This window comes from Hyla sarda, unplaced genomic scaffold (genome assembly GCF_029499605.1).
Source record: "Hyla sarda isolate aHylSar1 unplaced genomic scaffold, aHylSar1.hap1 scaffold_88, whole genome shotgun sequence".
Lineage (NCBI taxonomy): Eukaryota > Metazoa > Chordata > Amphibia > Anura > Hylidae > Hyla > Hyla sarda.
This window is the reverse complement of record NW_026610908.1, coordinates 648083-662500: the sequence shown is the minus strand read 5'-3', so window position 1 is coordinate 662500 and position 14418 is coordinate 648083. Positions and strand designations below refer to the sequence as shown.

Genomic DNA, 14418 nt, shown 5'->3' with positions numbered 1-14418 from the left:
TAAGGCTAGCCTTCATATAAGATAGGGATAGACATAAGGCTAACCTTCATATAAGATAGGGATAAGCATAAGGGTATCCTTCATATAAGATAGAGATATGTATAAGGCTATCCTTCATAAAAGATAGCGATAGGCATAAGGCTATCCTTCATATTAGATAGGGAAAGGCATAAGGCTATCCTTCATGTAAGATAGGGATAGGGATAAGGCTATCCTTCATATAAGATAGGGATAGGTATAAGGCTATCCTTCATATAAGATAGGGATAGGTATAAGGCTATCCTTCATATTAGATAGGGATAGGCATAAGGCTATCCTTCATATAAGATAGGGATAAGCATAAGGCTATCCTTTATATAAGATAGGGATAGGTATAAGGCTATCCTTCATATAAGATAGGGATAGGCATAAGGCTATCCTTCATATAAGATATATACATAAGGCTATCCTTCATATAAGATAGGGATAGGTATAAGGCTATCCTTCATATTAGATAGGGATAGGTATAAGGCTATCCTTCATATAAGATATATACATAAGGCTATCCTTCATATAAGATAGGGATAGGCATAAGGCTATCCTTCATATAAGATATATACATAAGGCTATCCTTCATATAAGATAGGGATAAGCATAAGGCTATCCTTTATATAAGATAGGGATAGGTATAAGGCTATCCTTCATATAAGATAGGGATAGGCATAAGGCTATCCTTCATATAAGATAAGGATAGGTTAAAGGCTATCCTGTATATAAGATAGAGATAGGTATAAGGCTATCCTTCATATAAGATAGAGATAGGTATAAGGCTATCCTTCATATAAGATAGGGCCAGGGACTATTGATAGGATTCTGATTATTAGGCAGACTAGATGGACCAAATGGTTCTTATCTGCCGACACATTCTATGTTTCTGTGTAACTCATGTGCAAATTTCCAAGAGGAACAACATAGGAATTACAGTGTTCTAGGAAGATGACGCAACAGTTATGTTTTGGAGATGGATGCCGATGAGTTTATTTATTTATTTATTTATTTATTTATTTAAAGTTAAACAGATTTGAAAATCACTTCTATTAAAAAATCTTTACCCTTCCAGTACCTATTAGCAGCTGTATGCTACAGAGGAAATTCTATTATTTTTGAATGTCTTTTTTGTCTTGTCCACAGTGCTCTCTGCTGACACCTGGTGCCCATATCAGGAACTGTCCAGAGCAGGAGAAAATACCCATAGCAAATCTATGCTACTCTGGACAGTTCCTGACATGGACAGAGGTGTCAGCAGGTGCAGTACTGTGGACAAGACAAAGAAAAAGAAATTCAAAAAGAAAATAATTTCCTTTGTAGCATACAGCTGCTAATAAGTACTGAAAGGATTAAGATTTTTAAATAGAAATAATTTACAAATCTGTTTAACTCTCTGGCACCAGTGCATAAAAAAAAAGAGAAAAAGTTTTTCACCGGAGTACCCCTTTAATCTTCAGTTGCAAAAAACACAATACCTTGTCATTGTGTAAAGTTTCTAAGTTCCCTGCCAGCCCTTAAAGGGGTACTCCGGTGGAAAATATTATTTATTTATTTATTTTTATTTATTTTTTAAATCAGCTGGTGCCAGAAAGTTAAACATATTTGTAAATTACTTCTATTAAAAAAATCTTAATCCTTCCAGTACTTATCGGCTGCTGAATACTACAGAGCAAGTTCTTTTCTTTTTGGATTCCTTTTCTGTCTGTCCACAGTGCTCTCTGCTGACACCTCTGTCCATGTCAGGAACAGGTCCAGATTAGGAGCAAATCCCCATAGAAAACACATATTACTCTGGACAGTTCCTGAAATGGACAGAGGTGTCAGCAGAGAGCACTGTGGTCAGACAGAAAAGGAATCCAAAAGAATTTCCTCTCTATTATACAGCAGCTGATAAGTACTGGAAGGATTAAGATTTTTAAATAGAAGTAATTTACAAATCTGTTTTAACTTTTTGGTACCAGTTGATTGATTTAAAAAAATAAATAAATAAATACATTTCCACCAGAGTACCCCTTTAAGTAGTCCCCTGGTCTGGAGCCATGACCTTCTTCTAGTCCTGTCTGTTCCAGCTGTAAACTCGTCCCCCCGGTGTGATTGACAGCCTGTGTTACCGCTCTGCTTCCTGAGCAGACGGAGCAGGGTGCCCGGGCTGTCAATCACACTGAGGGGCGGGATTACAGGCGGAGCATATGGGACTCTAGGATGACTCAAGCCCAGTGTTTCCTAACCAGTGTGCCTCCAGCTGTTGCAAAACTACAACTCCCAGCATGCCCGGACAGCCAACGGCTGTCCGGGCATGCTGGGAGTTGTAGTTTTGCAACAGCTGGAGGCACACTGGTTGGGAAACACTGCTCTAGCCCAGAGGACCACTTCCGGGCTGTCGGGGATACCCTTCAGACTTCATATCTTTACCATTGCTGCCAGCAGGAATGTCTCCCGGACATAAGGAAGAGGATTTTACCATTTATAAGACATTGATTTTCCCTTCTGCACCGCAGATCAATTTCATTAAAGATTTCCCGCAGCTTGTGGAAGGGACGGCCACTTTGGTACTGTAAACGCTGCATATTTTTTCCACACAAATCTGTCCGGTATACAGTAGAAGTACCTTGAGGTTAATTTTAAAGAGCGTATAAAAGCACCGTATATTAACCCCTTAATGATGCAGCGATTAAAAATTTTTTTCATTTTTTTCCTCCTCGCATTTTAAAATCCATAACTTCGAGTTTTCCATCTATAGACCTTGTTGTTTGTGGGACTTTTTGTTTTTTGTAATGACATCACTCATTTTACCACAAAATGTATGGTGAAGCCCCAAAAAAATGGGTATTCCAGTAAAAAATACTTTTTTTTATTTATTTTATTTTTTTTAAATCAACTGGCTCCAGAAAGTTAAACAGATTTGTAAATTACTTCTATTAAAAAAAATCTTAATCCTTCCAATAATTATCAGCTGCTGAAGTTGAGTTGTTCTTTTCTGTCTGGCAACGGTGCTCTCTGCTGACATCTCTGCTTGTCTTGGGAACTGCACAGAGTAGAAGAGGTTTGCTATGGGGATTTGCTTCTACCCTGGGCAGTTCCCGAGACAGGTGTCATCAGAGAGCACATAGACAGAAAAGAACAACTCAACTTCAGTAGCTCATAAGTACTGAAAGGATTAAGATTTTTTTAATAGAAATAAATTACAAATCTGTTTCACTTTCTGGAGCCAGTTGATATATAAATAAGTTTTTATTTTATTTTTTCCTGGAATACCCCTTTGATTGTGGGGCAAAACTGGGGGGGGCTTTTATGCAGATTTTAGGTGGTTGCGTTTCTACACAGTGCACTTTTCGGTAAAGCACATTTTATCTTTATTCTGTAGGTCCGTACGGTTACAAGGATACCCAATTTATATAGGTTTTGTTTTATTTTGCTAGTATTACTTTTTGTAAGAAGAAGAGTGTGCTTAAAATTAGCCTCTTCTGACCCCTATAACTTTTTTATTCTTCCGTATATAGGGCGGTATGAGGGCTCATTTTTTTGTGCCGTGATCTGTAGTTTTTATTAATGCCATTTATGTTTTTAAGAGACTATTTTTGATCACTTTTTATTAAAAAAAAAAATAAAAAAATCTGCTATATGAAATGACCAAAAATGTGCAATTCTGGACTTTGGTAATTTTTTTTTATGTTTACACCATTTACTGTACTGTTTAATAAACGTGATATTTTAATAATTCAGACATTTACACATGCGGCAATACAACATATATGTTTTATTTTTATTTATTTTTTTACTTCTATTTTTTTTTAATAAAATGTTAGAAGGGGTGACTGAAACTTTTATTAGGGGGAGGGGTTATACACATTTATTTATTTATTCTTTTTGTTTCTTTTTAGTCTCCATAGGGGACTATTACATGGAATCTCTTGATTCTTAACACTGATCAATGCTGTGGCACAGAATAAAGATAGGACGACATGGAGGCATGTAAGGACCTTCCAGCCATCATGTAAGGTCGTCAGGACCTCGTGATTGTCCCGTGGTGGTCCCGATCACCTATAGCAACATGAAGTTGACGGCTTTAAGTCCCGTAATTGTCTTTGATTATGGGATCTAACGGGTTAATGGCCTTGCTGCAGGCTATTAGCTGTGGCCCCTGGCTGTTGATTCCAGCAGGGTGGCCATGCGGACGGGGCGGGATGATGTCCCAATCCTGCTTCGTAGCTATGGGAAAAAAAAGTCAGACTAAATGGACATGATCTCTGGCATCGATGCCTCCCGGGACACATACCAGTCCTGCAGTGTCCAGTGGTCATCAACACGAGTGATTACCAGGGCTGCAGGCAGGTCCAGAGCTGCTGTGCTTGCTCCCGGTGTGAGGTGCAGAACTGCGCCCTGTGCAATGTTACCTCTGCCCCTCCCCTCAGCTGTCTGGAGATTTCCGAACATACAGCGAGGGGAGGGGGAAGGCAGAGAGGGGTAGGACGCAGTTCTGCACCTCCCTCGCCCCTCCCCCAGGACTTAGATTTTGACAGCTGTGAAAATCTACATCCAGGAGCCGAGCTGTAAAAATCTCTACTTGTTGTTGTCACTGAGCCATTGTTCAAATCTATGTCCAGGGGGCTGTGCACCTCCCTCGGCAGGAGAGGGATTCTCACAGCCCCGCTCCCAAAGCCCCCTGGACGTAGATTTTCACAGTTGTCAAAATTTATATGCAGGGGCGGGGCTGTGAGAATCTAGTCATCCTCCTGAGGGAGGGGTGAGGAGGGAGCTGTGTACGGGGCGAGCGAGGTGCAAAACTGCACCCTGCCAATCACTGCCTTCCCCCTACCCTCGCTGTATGTTCTGGAAATCGCTGAATAGCTGAGGGGAGTGACCGACGTAAAATTGCACGGGGTGCAGTTCTGCACCTCACACCGGCCCTCTGTCAGTCAAAGCAGAGTGAGGGAGGAGTCATCACAGTGAGGAGAAGAGAGGGACATGCCCCCCGCCTCTGCATGGACAGAAACCTCACTGAGCAATGACTGTAAGTAAATAAAGGTAATCCTGATAGAAATATAGGTCATAGACACTTAAAAAAAATTTTTATTTACTTTTATTTTTATTTTATTTTTTACATTTTTTTTTTTTTTTGGGGGGGGGGGGGGGTCATTTGACAGGTACACTTTAAAGAAAAACAGAGCTAATTTCTTTTAAAAAAAATAAAACGCTCCCAGTCTGTCTCCAGGTTGGGTGTGGTTCTGCAGCTCAGTTCCATTGTAGTGAATGGAGCCAAGTTGTAATACCACACCCAACCTGGAAACAGATGTGGAGCTGTTTTTGAAAGAAACAAGCTCTGTTTTCCGATTGTTGGATAACCCCTTTTAAAGTTTACCTGTTAATAAAAAATATATATATTTAAAACATTTTTAAGCTTTGCAAGATTTTTTGTATCAGATACGGTCTGAGTGTAGAACCGCATGTTAGTACGCGCTTAATTCCCTGCTCTGTGTGTGTGTGTGTGTATATATATATATATTATATTATAATACAGCGTCGTTTTAATGTCTGTAATACATCTTTTGCGTTCATACTGTAACCACAATACCTGGATCCCCTGTGGTTCTGCTCGGAGATCCAGGGATTCCAGTCGTGTTCTGATTTTCTAATATTTCAGTTTCTTTATACTTTATATTACTGCATATCTTTGGTGTCCATTTGGAAAAAAAAAATTTCAATCAACTGGTGGCAGAAAGTGAAACATATTTGTAAATCACTTCTATTAAAAAAAATCTTAATCCTTCCTGTACTTATCAGCTGCTGTATAATACAGAGAAAGTTCTTTTCTTTTTGAATTTCCTTTCTGTCTGACCACAGTGCTCTCTACAGACACCTCTGTCCATGTCAGGAACTGTCCAGAGCAGGAGAGATTTGCTCCTACTCTGGACAGTTTCTAAAATGGACAGAGGTGTCAGCAGAGAGCACCGTGGTCAGACAGAAAGGAAATTCAAAAGGAAAAGAACTTCCTCTGTAGTATACAGCTGCTGATAAGTACTGGAAGGATTAAGATTTTTAAATAGAAGTAAATTACAACTTTTTAAACTTTCTGGCACCAGTTGATTTAAAAATGTTTTCCAGTGGAGTACCCCTTTTTAAGTTTTTTTTTTTTTTGCCTATGTGATACTATTGAAGATATATAGCAGTGTTGGCTCAGTCACGTGTCGCCATTCATTTCTGGACGCCTTTTTGTTTCCTAGGAAAACTCGGCATGTAAACATCCTGCTCTTCATGGGTTATTCCACCAAACCCCAGCTGGCAATAGTGACGCAATGGTGCGAGGGCTCCAGCCTCTATCACCACCTTCACATCATAGAGACCAAATTCGAGATGATTAAGCTTATCGATATTGCACGGCAGACAGCACAAGGCATGGAGTAAGTGCCGCTCCCGAAACGTCTCCCGACCCTCCTCCCTTTCATTACTGCAAGATCCTACTATGTGTTTGTTTTATCTCTCATTTTCTTCCAGCTACTTGCACGCCAAGTCGATCATCCACCGAGATCTGAAAAGCAATAGTATCCTTCATCCTACGAGCCCGGACTCCCTGGTCTAGTAGTCTCTAATCGAGAGAGATCCTATACCAGTGTTTCCCAACCAGGGTGCCTCCAGCTGTTGCAAAACTACAACTCCCAGCATGCTGGGAGTTGTAGTTTTGCAACAGCTGGAGGCACCCTGGTTTAGAGACACTGCTTTTAGGGGTATGTTCACTATTATTATTAATGGTATTATTAGTAATATTAATATTAATAATATTATTATCATTATATATTTTTATTTATTAATTTTTTTTCTCCAAAATTGTATAAAATCACAGCATAAAAAAATAAAAATAAATAAATATAATATATAGTAAATTTGAGTAGCCGTATTAGTCCAGTGATGCAAATCATAAAATGTTGCAGTATCTTGTAATACCTTTTTTATTGGACTAACAGCATTTTGTAGAAACAAGCTTTCGCGATTCCTCCCTTTATCAAGTCCAAAGCAACATTTTATGATTTGCATCTAAAATATATATATATATATATATATATATATATATATATATATAATGAGTTGTAGTTTTGCATCACCTGGCTGGGAAGCAATGCCCTATACAGTGGTCCCTCAACATACAATATCAATTGGTTCAAGGACGACCATTGTATGTTGAGTGTTTAACAAGCCAGTGTGCCTCCAGCTGTTGCGTAACTTCAACTTGTAGTTGTAGTTTTGCAACTGCTGGAGGCACACTGGTTGGGAAACACTGATGTAGGGGATTAGATTTCCCCTCTCGGTAGGTTGGCAGTCCCCTTAGATTATACCACCTCCGTCCCCTAGTAGGTAGGTTGTCCCTTCCACTTACTCTGGGGCTTCTATGGCTGGGAAGAGATGGAGGAAGCTGCTGTAGCGGCCCGGCAATGGTCCCTCCTCCGGATGATGGTGCTGTACAGGTCCGCGGCCCCGGGCCAATCACCGAATGACAAACAATGCGGCATCCATACACATACGGCGGCTGCGTAGGGACGCTATGATTCTGGGAACGTCATTGAGTGCTACCTCATTACGCGACCACCGTATCTGTACGGCAGCCACATAGTTTGTCATCTGGGGTCCTGCACAAACGGCCCGAGGAAACGAGGGTAAGGCTGCGTTCACACAACATTTTTGCAATTCAGTTCCCGTATACGTTTTCAATTAGAAAACCGTACGGGACCATATTGAAAACTGTATGCATTAACTCTCCATTGAAAACCGTATGCAAAACGATGCATCAGGTTGCGTCCATTTTGCGTCTTGTACAGTTTTGTCCATTTTTTTTACCGTACCCAAAACCGTAGCCTACCATGGTTTTTGGTGCAGGTGAAAAACCGTATAGAAACGTATACGTTTTTTTTTTTCTTTCAAAAAAGTCAATGGGAACCATAGAGAACCGTATGTGCGTACGGTTCCATCCGGTATGCACAGTGCACGCTGAAAGTTTTTTTTTTTTTCCTGGAATTTTAATCAAACAAGTGAAACTTTATTCATAATGGAGTGAGAAGTTAAAAACGTATACAGTTTTTTTTTTCTTAAAAGAACAGATGCAACCGGACATCATTTTTCAAACCGTATACGGGTTAAAATTTGTACACACGTTTTGTCTGGTTTTGAGGAATTGGTTTTTCATCAAAAATCTGATATGGGAACTGTATTGCTAAAAGGTGGTGTGAATGCAGCCGTAGTGTCATGTTCAATAAGAGCCAGAGACAGAGCCCCGGCTATCCGGCGGCAGCTGAAGCAGTCGGGACCACTGTACTGTAGTCCTGTAGTTGCTCCAAATGGGCCATGGAGGGAGAGGAGGGTCACATGACTGGTCACAGATCCATCTAGTATTTTGCGTCCTGTTGGGTTTGTATCTCTCCTTAACCCCTTGCTCTCTCTAGATATTTTTCTTCATGAAGACCTCACGGTAAAGATCGGTGACTTCGGCCTAGCCACAGTGAAGTCTCGGTGGAGCGGCTCTCACCAATTTGAACAGTTATCGGGCTCCATTTTATGGATGGTGAGGAAATTCCGGGTGAATCTTCTTAAAGGGGTTGTTTAGGAATAGAAAACCAGAGCTTATTTCTTCTAAAAACAGTGCCACCCCTGTCCTCAGGTTGTGTGTGGTATTGCTGCTCTGTTCCATTGAAGTGAATGGAAAAAAATTGTAATACCACACACAACCTGAGGACAAGGGGTGGCGCTGTTTTTTCAAAATAAATTTGATTTTGTTTTCTATTCCTGGATTTTTTTCCTTTAAAAAGGGAGCAAGGTTACCCTTTAGGGTTCGTTCCCACCTGGCGTATTTGGTGCATATTTGCTGCTGCGTATTTTCCTACTCATTGACTTCAATGGGAAATAAAATACGCAGCAGCAAATACGTAGCAAAATACGCAGCAAAATATGCCAGGCTTGAACCCCCTCCACCATTACTGAGGTCTTTTCTATCTCCAGGCCCCGGAGGTGATCAGAATGCAGGACAAGAATCCTTACAGCTTTCAGTCGGATGTCTACGCTTTTGGAATAGTTTTATACGAATTAATGACCGGGCAGCTACCGTATCAGAATATCAACAACCGCGATCAGGTGAGAGGAGGCCGAGATCTATGTGGCACCACTCCCCCTGGCTGCCAACACCGGAACTGCTCGCCTCTATCCTCATTTTGCTGTATTTGAGGTTTACTCTACACCAGTGATTCCCAAACAGTTGATTGAACCATTTCTATCATACTAGCACACACGGTGCAACCATAACCATTTACTTCACTTTGAGGATCTTCAATGTAACAATACTCTGTCACCACTAGTAGGAGCTCACTGCTATGTGATTTATACAGGCTCTATTCACTACGATAAGAAATAAACAGCTCGTCAGGCACCACTCCCCCTGGCAGCCAACACCGGAACTGCTCACCTCTATTCTTCTTTGCTGTCTCCTGTTCGATCCACCCGGTGTTTTCCCAACCAGGGCACCTTCAGCTGTTGAAAAACTGCAACTCCCATCATGCCCTGACAGCCAAAGGCTGTTATACATCTCCCCTCCTAGCTCTATCTGTATACTACTGCTGCTATCTGTATGGGATCAGGATATATAGTAGTTATATACCTTCCCTCCAGCTCTATCCATATACTGCAGCTATCTCTATGGGATCACAATATATAGTAGTTATACACCTCCCCTCCAGCTCTATCTGTATACTGCTGCTATCTCTATGGGATCACGATATATAGTAGTTATAAATCTCCCCTCCTAACTCTATCTATATACTACTGGTGCTATCTGTATGGGATCCGTATATATAGTAGTTATACACCTCCCCTCCAGCTCTATCTGTATACTGCTGCTGTGATACCTATGGGATCACAATATATAGTAGTTATACATCCCCTCTCCATCTCGATCTGTATACTGCTGCTATCTCTATGAGGTCAGGATATATAGTTGTTATACACCTCCCCTCCAGCTCAATCCGTATACTGCTGCTATCTATATGGGATCAGGATATATAGTAGTTATACACCTCTCCTCCAGCTCTATCCATATACTGCTGCTATCTATATGGGATCACAATATATAGTAGTTATACACCTCCCCTCCAGCTCTATCCGTATACTGCTGCTATCTCTATGGGATCAGGATATATAGTAGTTATGCACCTCCCCTCCAGCTCTATCCATATACTGCTGCTATCTCTATGAGGTCAGGATATATAGTTGTTATACACCTCCCCAAAGGCTGTCCGGACATGCTGGGGGTTGTAGTTTTGCAATAGCTGGAGGCACCCTCATTGGGAAACACTGCTCTACACAATTGATATTTAGGCCCCTTGGCACCATTTCTATCATCCTAGCACACAGAGTGCAACCCTAACCATTAACTTTGCATTGAGGCGCTTCAACATAACAATACTTGCAGTCACCACTAGTGGGAGCTCAATGCTATATGGGTTAAACAGCTCCTATTGACTACAATAAGGAATCAATACGCAGCGCGCTTCTCCCCCTAGTGGTAGTAAAAATATTTTTTTGCATTTTTACATGAACTTTATAGTAAATATTTTTTTTGATATAGCGCAACAATACATTTATTTATTTATTCATTCTATTTTTTCCCCAGATTATTTTCATGGTGGGAAGAGGATATTTATCTCCAGACCTCAGCAAAGTGCGGAGTAACTGTCCCAAAGCAATGAAGAGGTTAATGGCTGACTGTCTAAAGAAGAAGCGGGATGAGCGGCCCTTATTTCCACAGGTAACGCGGTGCCAGGTCTCTACGCTTTATACAATTTGCAGATATGATGGGAACGAAAACGGATTAAAGGGACACAACAGGGAACAATTCACATTCGACTGTTAGCAGGTTCTGGCTCCCGACCACGGGAATGGAAGATCGTGACGTCACGACTCTGCCCCGTGTGACGTCATGCCCCGCCCCCTCAATGCAAGTCTATGGGAGGGGGCGTGACGTACGTCACGCCCCCTCCCATAGACTTTCATTGAGGGGGCGGGGCGTGACATCACACGGGGGCAGAGTCGTGACGTCACGATCTTCCATTCCCGTGGTCGGGAGCCAGAACCTCCAGCGCTGCCAGAAGCAGATACAGGTGGGTGCTGCATGCTATATTGCGGGGGTCCCCAGCAGCGGGACCCCCGCTATCAGACATCTTATCCCCTATTCTTTGGATAGGGGATAAGATGTCTAGGGGTGGAGTACCCCTTTAAGCATTCAGGAGCCTGGAAATGCTGGGATAGACTTTTTTTACCTTGCTTTTCTATTTTCCTGAATGGCATATCTGCACTCTCGGGTACTATATATGTGGGCACAGGGCACTGCTGGGTACTATATGGACTCCAATCCCCCTATAGTTAGAGCCCCACACTCTGTACCTTGACCAGCATACGTCATGTTTTGGTGACACACCTGCCTTGGCGGAGTTGATTATTTCGGAGGTAACACCGTGCTTAGGACTCTTTGGACCATCCATGCTATGGACCTCCAGGCGCCCGTCCTTCCTGAGGATGTTCAGCATGGCGGTCCAGGGCACGGAATGGGTGATGTTCGGCCCGCATCTGTAGCCTGGGGAGCAGGTGTCTCTTCACCACCTCCAAGAAGTCTTGCTCCTTCGGGGGCCGTACTATGCACAGATGTACTAGGCTGGAAGGCAGGAGGATTGGGGGTGTCTGTGAGGCTGCCGGCAGTGTAAAGGACCAGGAGGGTAAACAGGGAACACAGCCGCAGAGGCAGGCACCCCCCGCTGGCACTCCATAAATACGCCACTGTGTCAGGGGCCTACGCACGGCACGTCTGCTAGCAGACACTGTTCTTAATGAGTAGAGGGCTGCTGTACAATACAATCAGGTCCCCCCTGACAGTTTAAGAGCAGTTGCTGCTGGTAGCAGATGTGCTGTCTGGTTTCTGGAGACCCCCCAGCAGTAGAGACCTTTTGGGTTAAAGAGGTTATCCTGTGAGTTCTCCTGTGATTGTTTTTTTTTAACTTTTTTTTCATTCTGTGCCGGATGCAAAAAAATAATTAAATAAAAATAACAAACCTTCCGCCGCTCATGAGCTCATCGCCGGCCGCAGCGAAGTTCTGCCTCGGCTAATGAAACGCTAAGTCACAGTGTGATGTAACAGTCCGGGCGTCTAGAGGAAGGCCAAGCCCATTACATCACACTATCGTTCAGCATATCACCAGCTTAGGCGAGGCATTGCTGTGGACAGCGAGAAGCAGCCCCAGAATGCCTGAGGATGCAAGAGCGATATCTGCGCATAGGTGGAGGGACAGAAGGTAAGTTAAAGGGGTACTCCCTGTGGGGGTCCTGCCGCTGGGGACCCCCTCAATCTCTTCTGCGGCACCCCAGACATCCGGTGCACGGAGTGAACTTCACTCCATGCCGGAAGACTGGCGATGCAGGACAGAGGCTCGTGACATCATGACCACACCCCCTCAATGCAAGTCTATGAGAGGGGGCGTGGTGGCGGTCATGCCTTCTCCCATAGACTTGTATCAAGGGGGCGTGGTCATGACATCACGAGCCTCCGGTGCTGCACCCGACACTCTTAACGAACGCCGGGTGCAGCATGGAGATTGAGGGGGTCCCCAGAAGACATCCAAAGGATAGGGGATAAGATGTCTAGGGGTGGAGTACCCCTTATAAGGTTTGTTAGTTTTCTTTTTGCAGCCCGGCGGAATGGTGAGATTAAAAATAAATATATCACTGGATAACCCCTTTAACCCTGCCCTGGGAACATATAACGTACAGGAAAGGTGGGACACGCTGGTGTTTTCAATGGGTCCTGCAGATCCCAATGCAGTTCTCTAAATTGAGGCATAGGGGATAACAAGCTGATCAGTGGGGGCGTTCTACTGTTGGAACCTCTTCCAATGCCAAAAACAGGGACTTAGCAGGGTGCACGGTCATCACTTTATTTTGCACTTTATGGGACCTCCAAATGTTTCGTGTCACTGAACTCTAACGTTTGGGGGCTATGCACCTAAACCCTCATCAGATCGCGAAGAAAGACCAAAACTACTATATGGGGGGAGTAAAAGGTTTAATCACCCTTCATAGTACAGTGACCCCCCCCCCCCAACCTACGATGGCCCCGACATACGATCATTTCAACATACGATGGTCTCTCAGAGGCCATCGCATGTTGAAGGCAGCATCAACATATGATCCTTTTGTCGGGGGCCATCGCATAAACGGCTATCCGGCAGTGCAAACTGCTTCAGCTGCCACCAGATAGCCGTTTACGGTGCCCTGTGTGGTCCGCTGACGATCACTTACCTGTCCTCGGGCTCCGGCGTGTCCTCTTCAGGATCCCCTGCATCGTCGGAGCTCTCAATTGTCGTCATCACGTCGACAATAGGAGCGGCGTGCGTAGCGACGTGATGACGGCGACGGAGAGCGAGGATGCCGGGGAAGCAGAGGCCTTGCCGGAGCGTCGGGGGGGGCGCGGCGACAGCGATGGAAGGCGACATCCAGGGCAGCGGTGACGGTCCGGAGCGGCGGGGACACACGAGTATGACCTCCAATACCAGTGGTCTACAACCTGCGCACCTCCAGATGTTGCAAAACTACAACTCCCAGCATGCCCGGACAGCCAACGGCTGTCCGGGCATGCTGGGTGTTATAGTTTTGCAACATCTGGAGGTCCGCAGGTTGTAGACCACTGTCCTATACTTTACATTGCACGGATCCCTCAACATACGATGGTTTCAACAAACGATGGTCCGTCTGGAACGAATTACTAGAGATGAGCGAACTTACAGTAAATTCGATTCGTCACAAACTTCTCGGCTCGGCAGTTGATGACTTTTCCTGCGTAAATTAGTTCAGCTTTCCGGTGCTCACGTGGGCTGGAAAAGGTGGATACATTCCTAGGAAAGAGTCTCATAGGACTGTATCCACCTTTTCCAGCCCACCGGAGCACCTGAAAGCTGAACTAATTTATGCAGGAAAAGTCATCAACTGCCGAGCCGAGAAGTTTGTGACGAATCGAATTTACTGTAAGTTCGCTCATCTCTACGAATTACCATCGTATGTTGAGGGACCACTGTATATCATTTGAATGATTTCTTCTTCAATCTTAGATTACATTTATGATAACTCTCAGGATGCGTTATTCTCAGGAAGCAGAAAGCATAACCAAGTGTTTTCTGAAATATTTGTCTTTTTTTTTTACCTTCCGCAGATTCTTGCCTCCATTGAACTCCTGGCCCGGTCATTGCCAAAAATTCACCGCAGTGCATCTGAGCCGTCGTTGAACAGAGCCGGCTTCCAGACAGAGGACTTCAGTCTGTACGCTTGTGCTTCTCCAAAAACGCCCATCCAGGCCGGTGGATATGGTGGGTTCAT

At 43.7% G+C, this 14418-nt stretch overlaps 1 protein-coding gene across 2 annotated transcripts in view; it reads left to right on the top strand.

Moving 5' to 3' along the window:
• Positions 1–14418, top strand: part of LOC130348327 (serine/threonine-protein kinase B-raf) — a gene marked incomplete at its 5' end in the record, with an annotated part of 60331 nt that overhangs the window by 38358 nt on the left and 7555 nt on the right. For both annotated transcript variants that reach the window (XM_056554732.1, XM_056554731.1), the window contains 6 exon segments: positions 6249–6425; positions 6520–6566; positions 8457–8575; positions 9010–9141; positions 10673–10807; positions 14255–14408. In XM_056554732.1, the coding sequence (XP_056410707.1) occupies positions 6249–6425; positions 6520–6566; positions 8457–8575; positions 9010–9141; positions 10673–10807; positions 14255–14408 (764 nt within the window).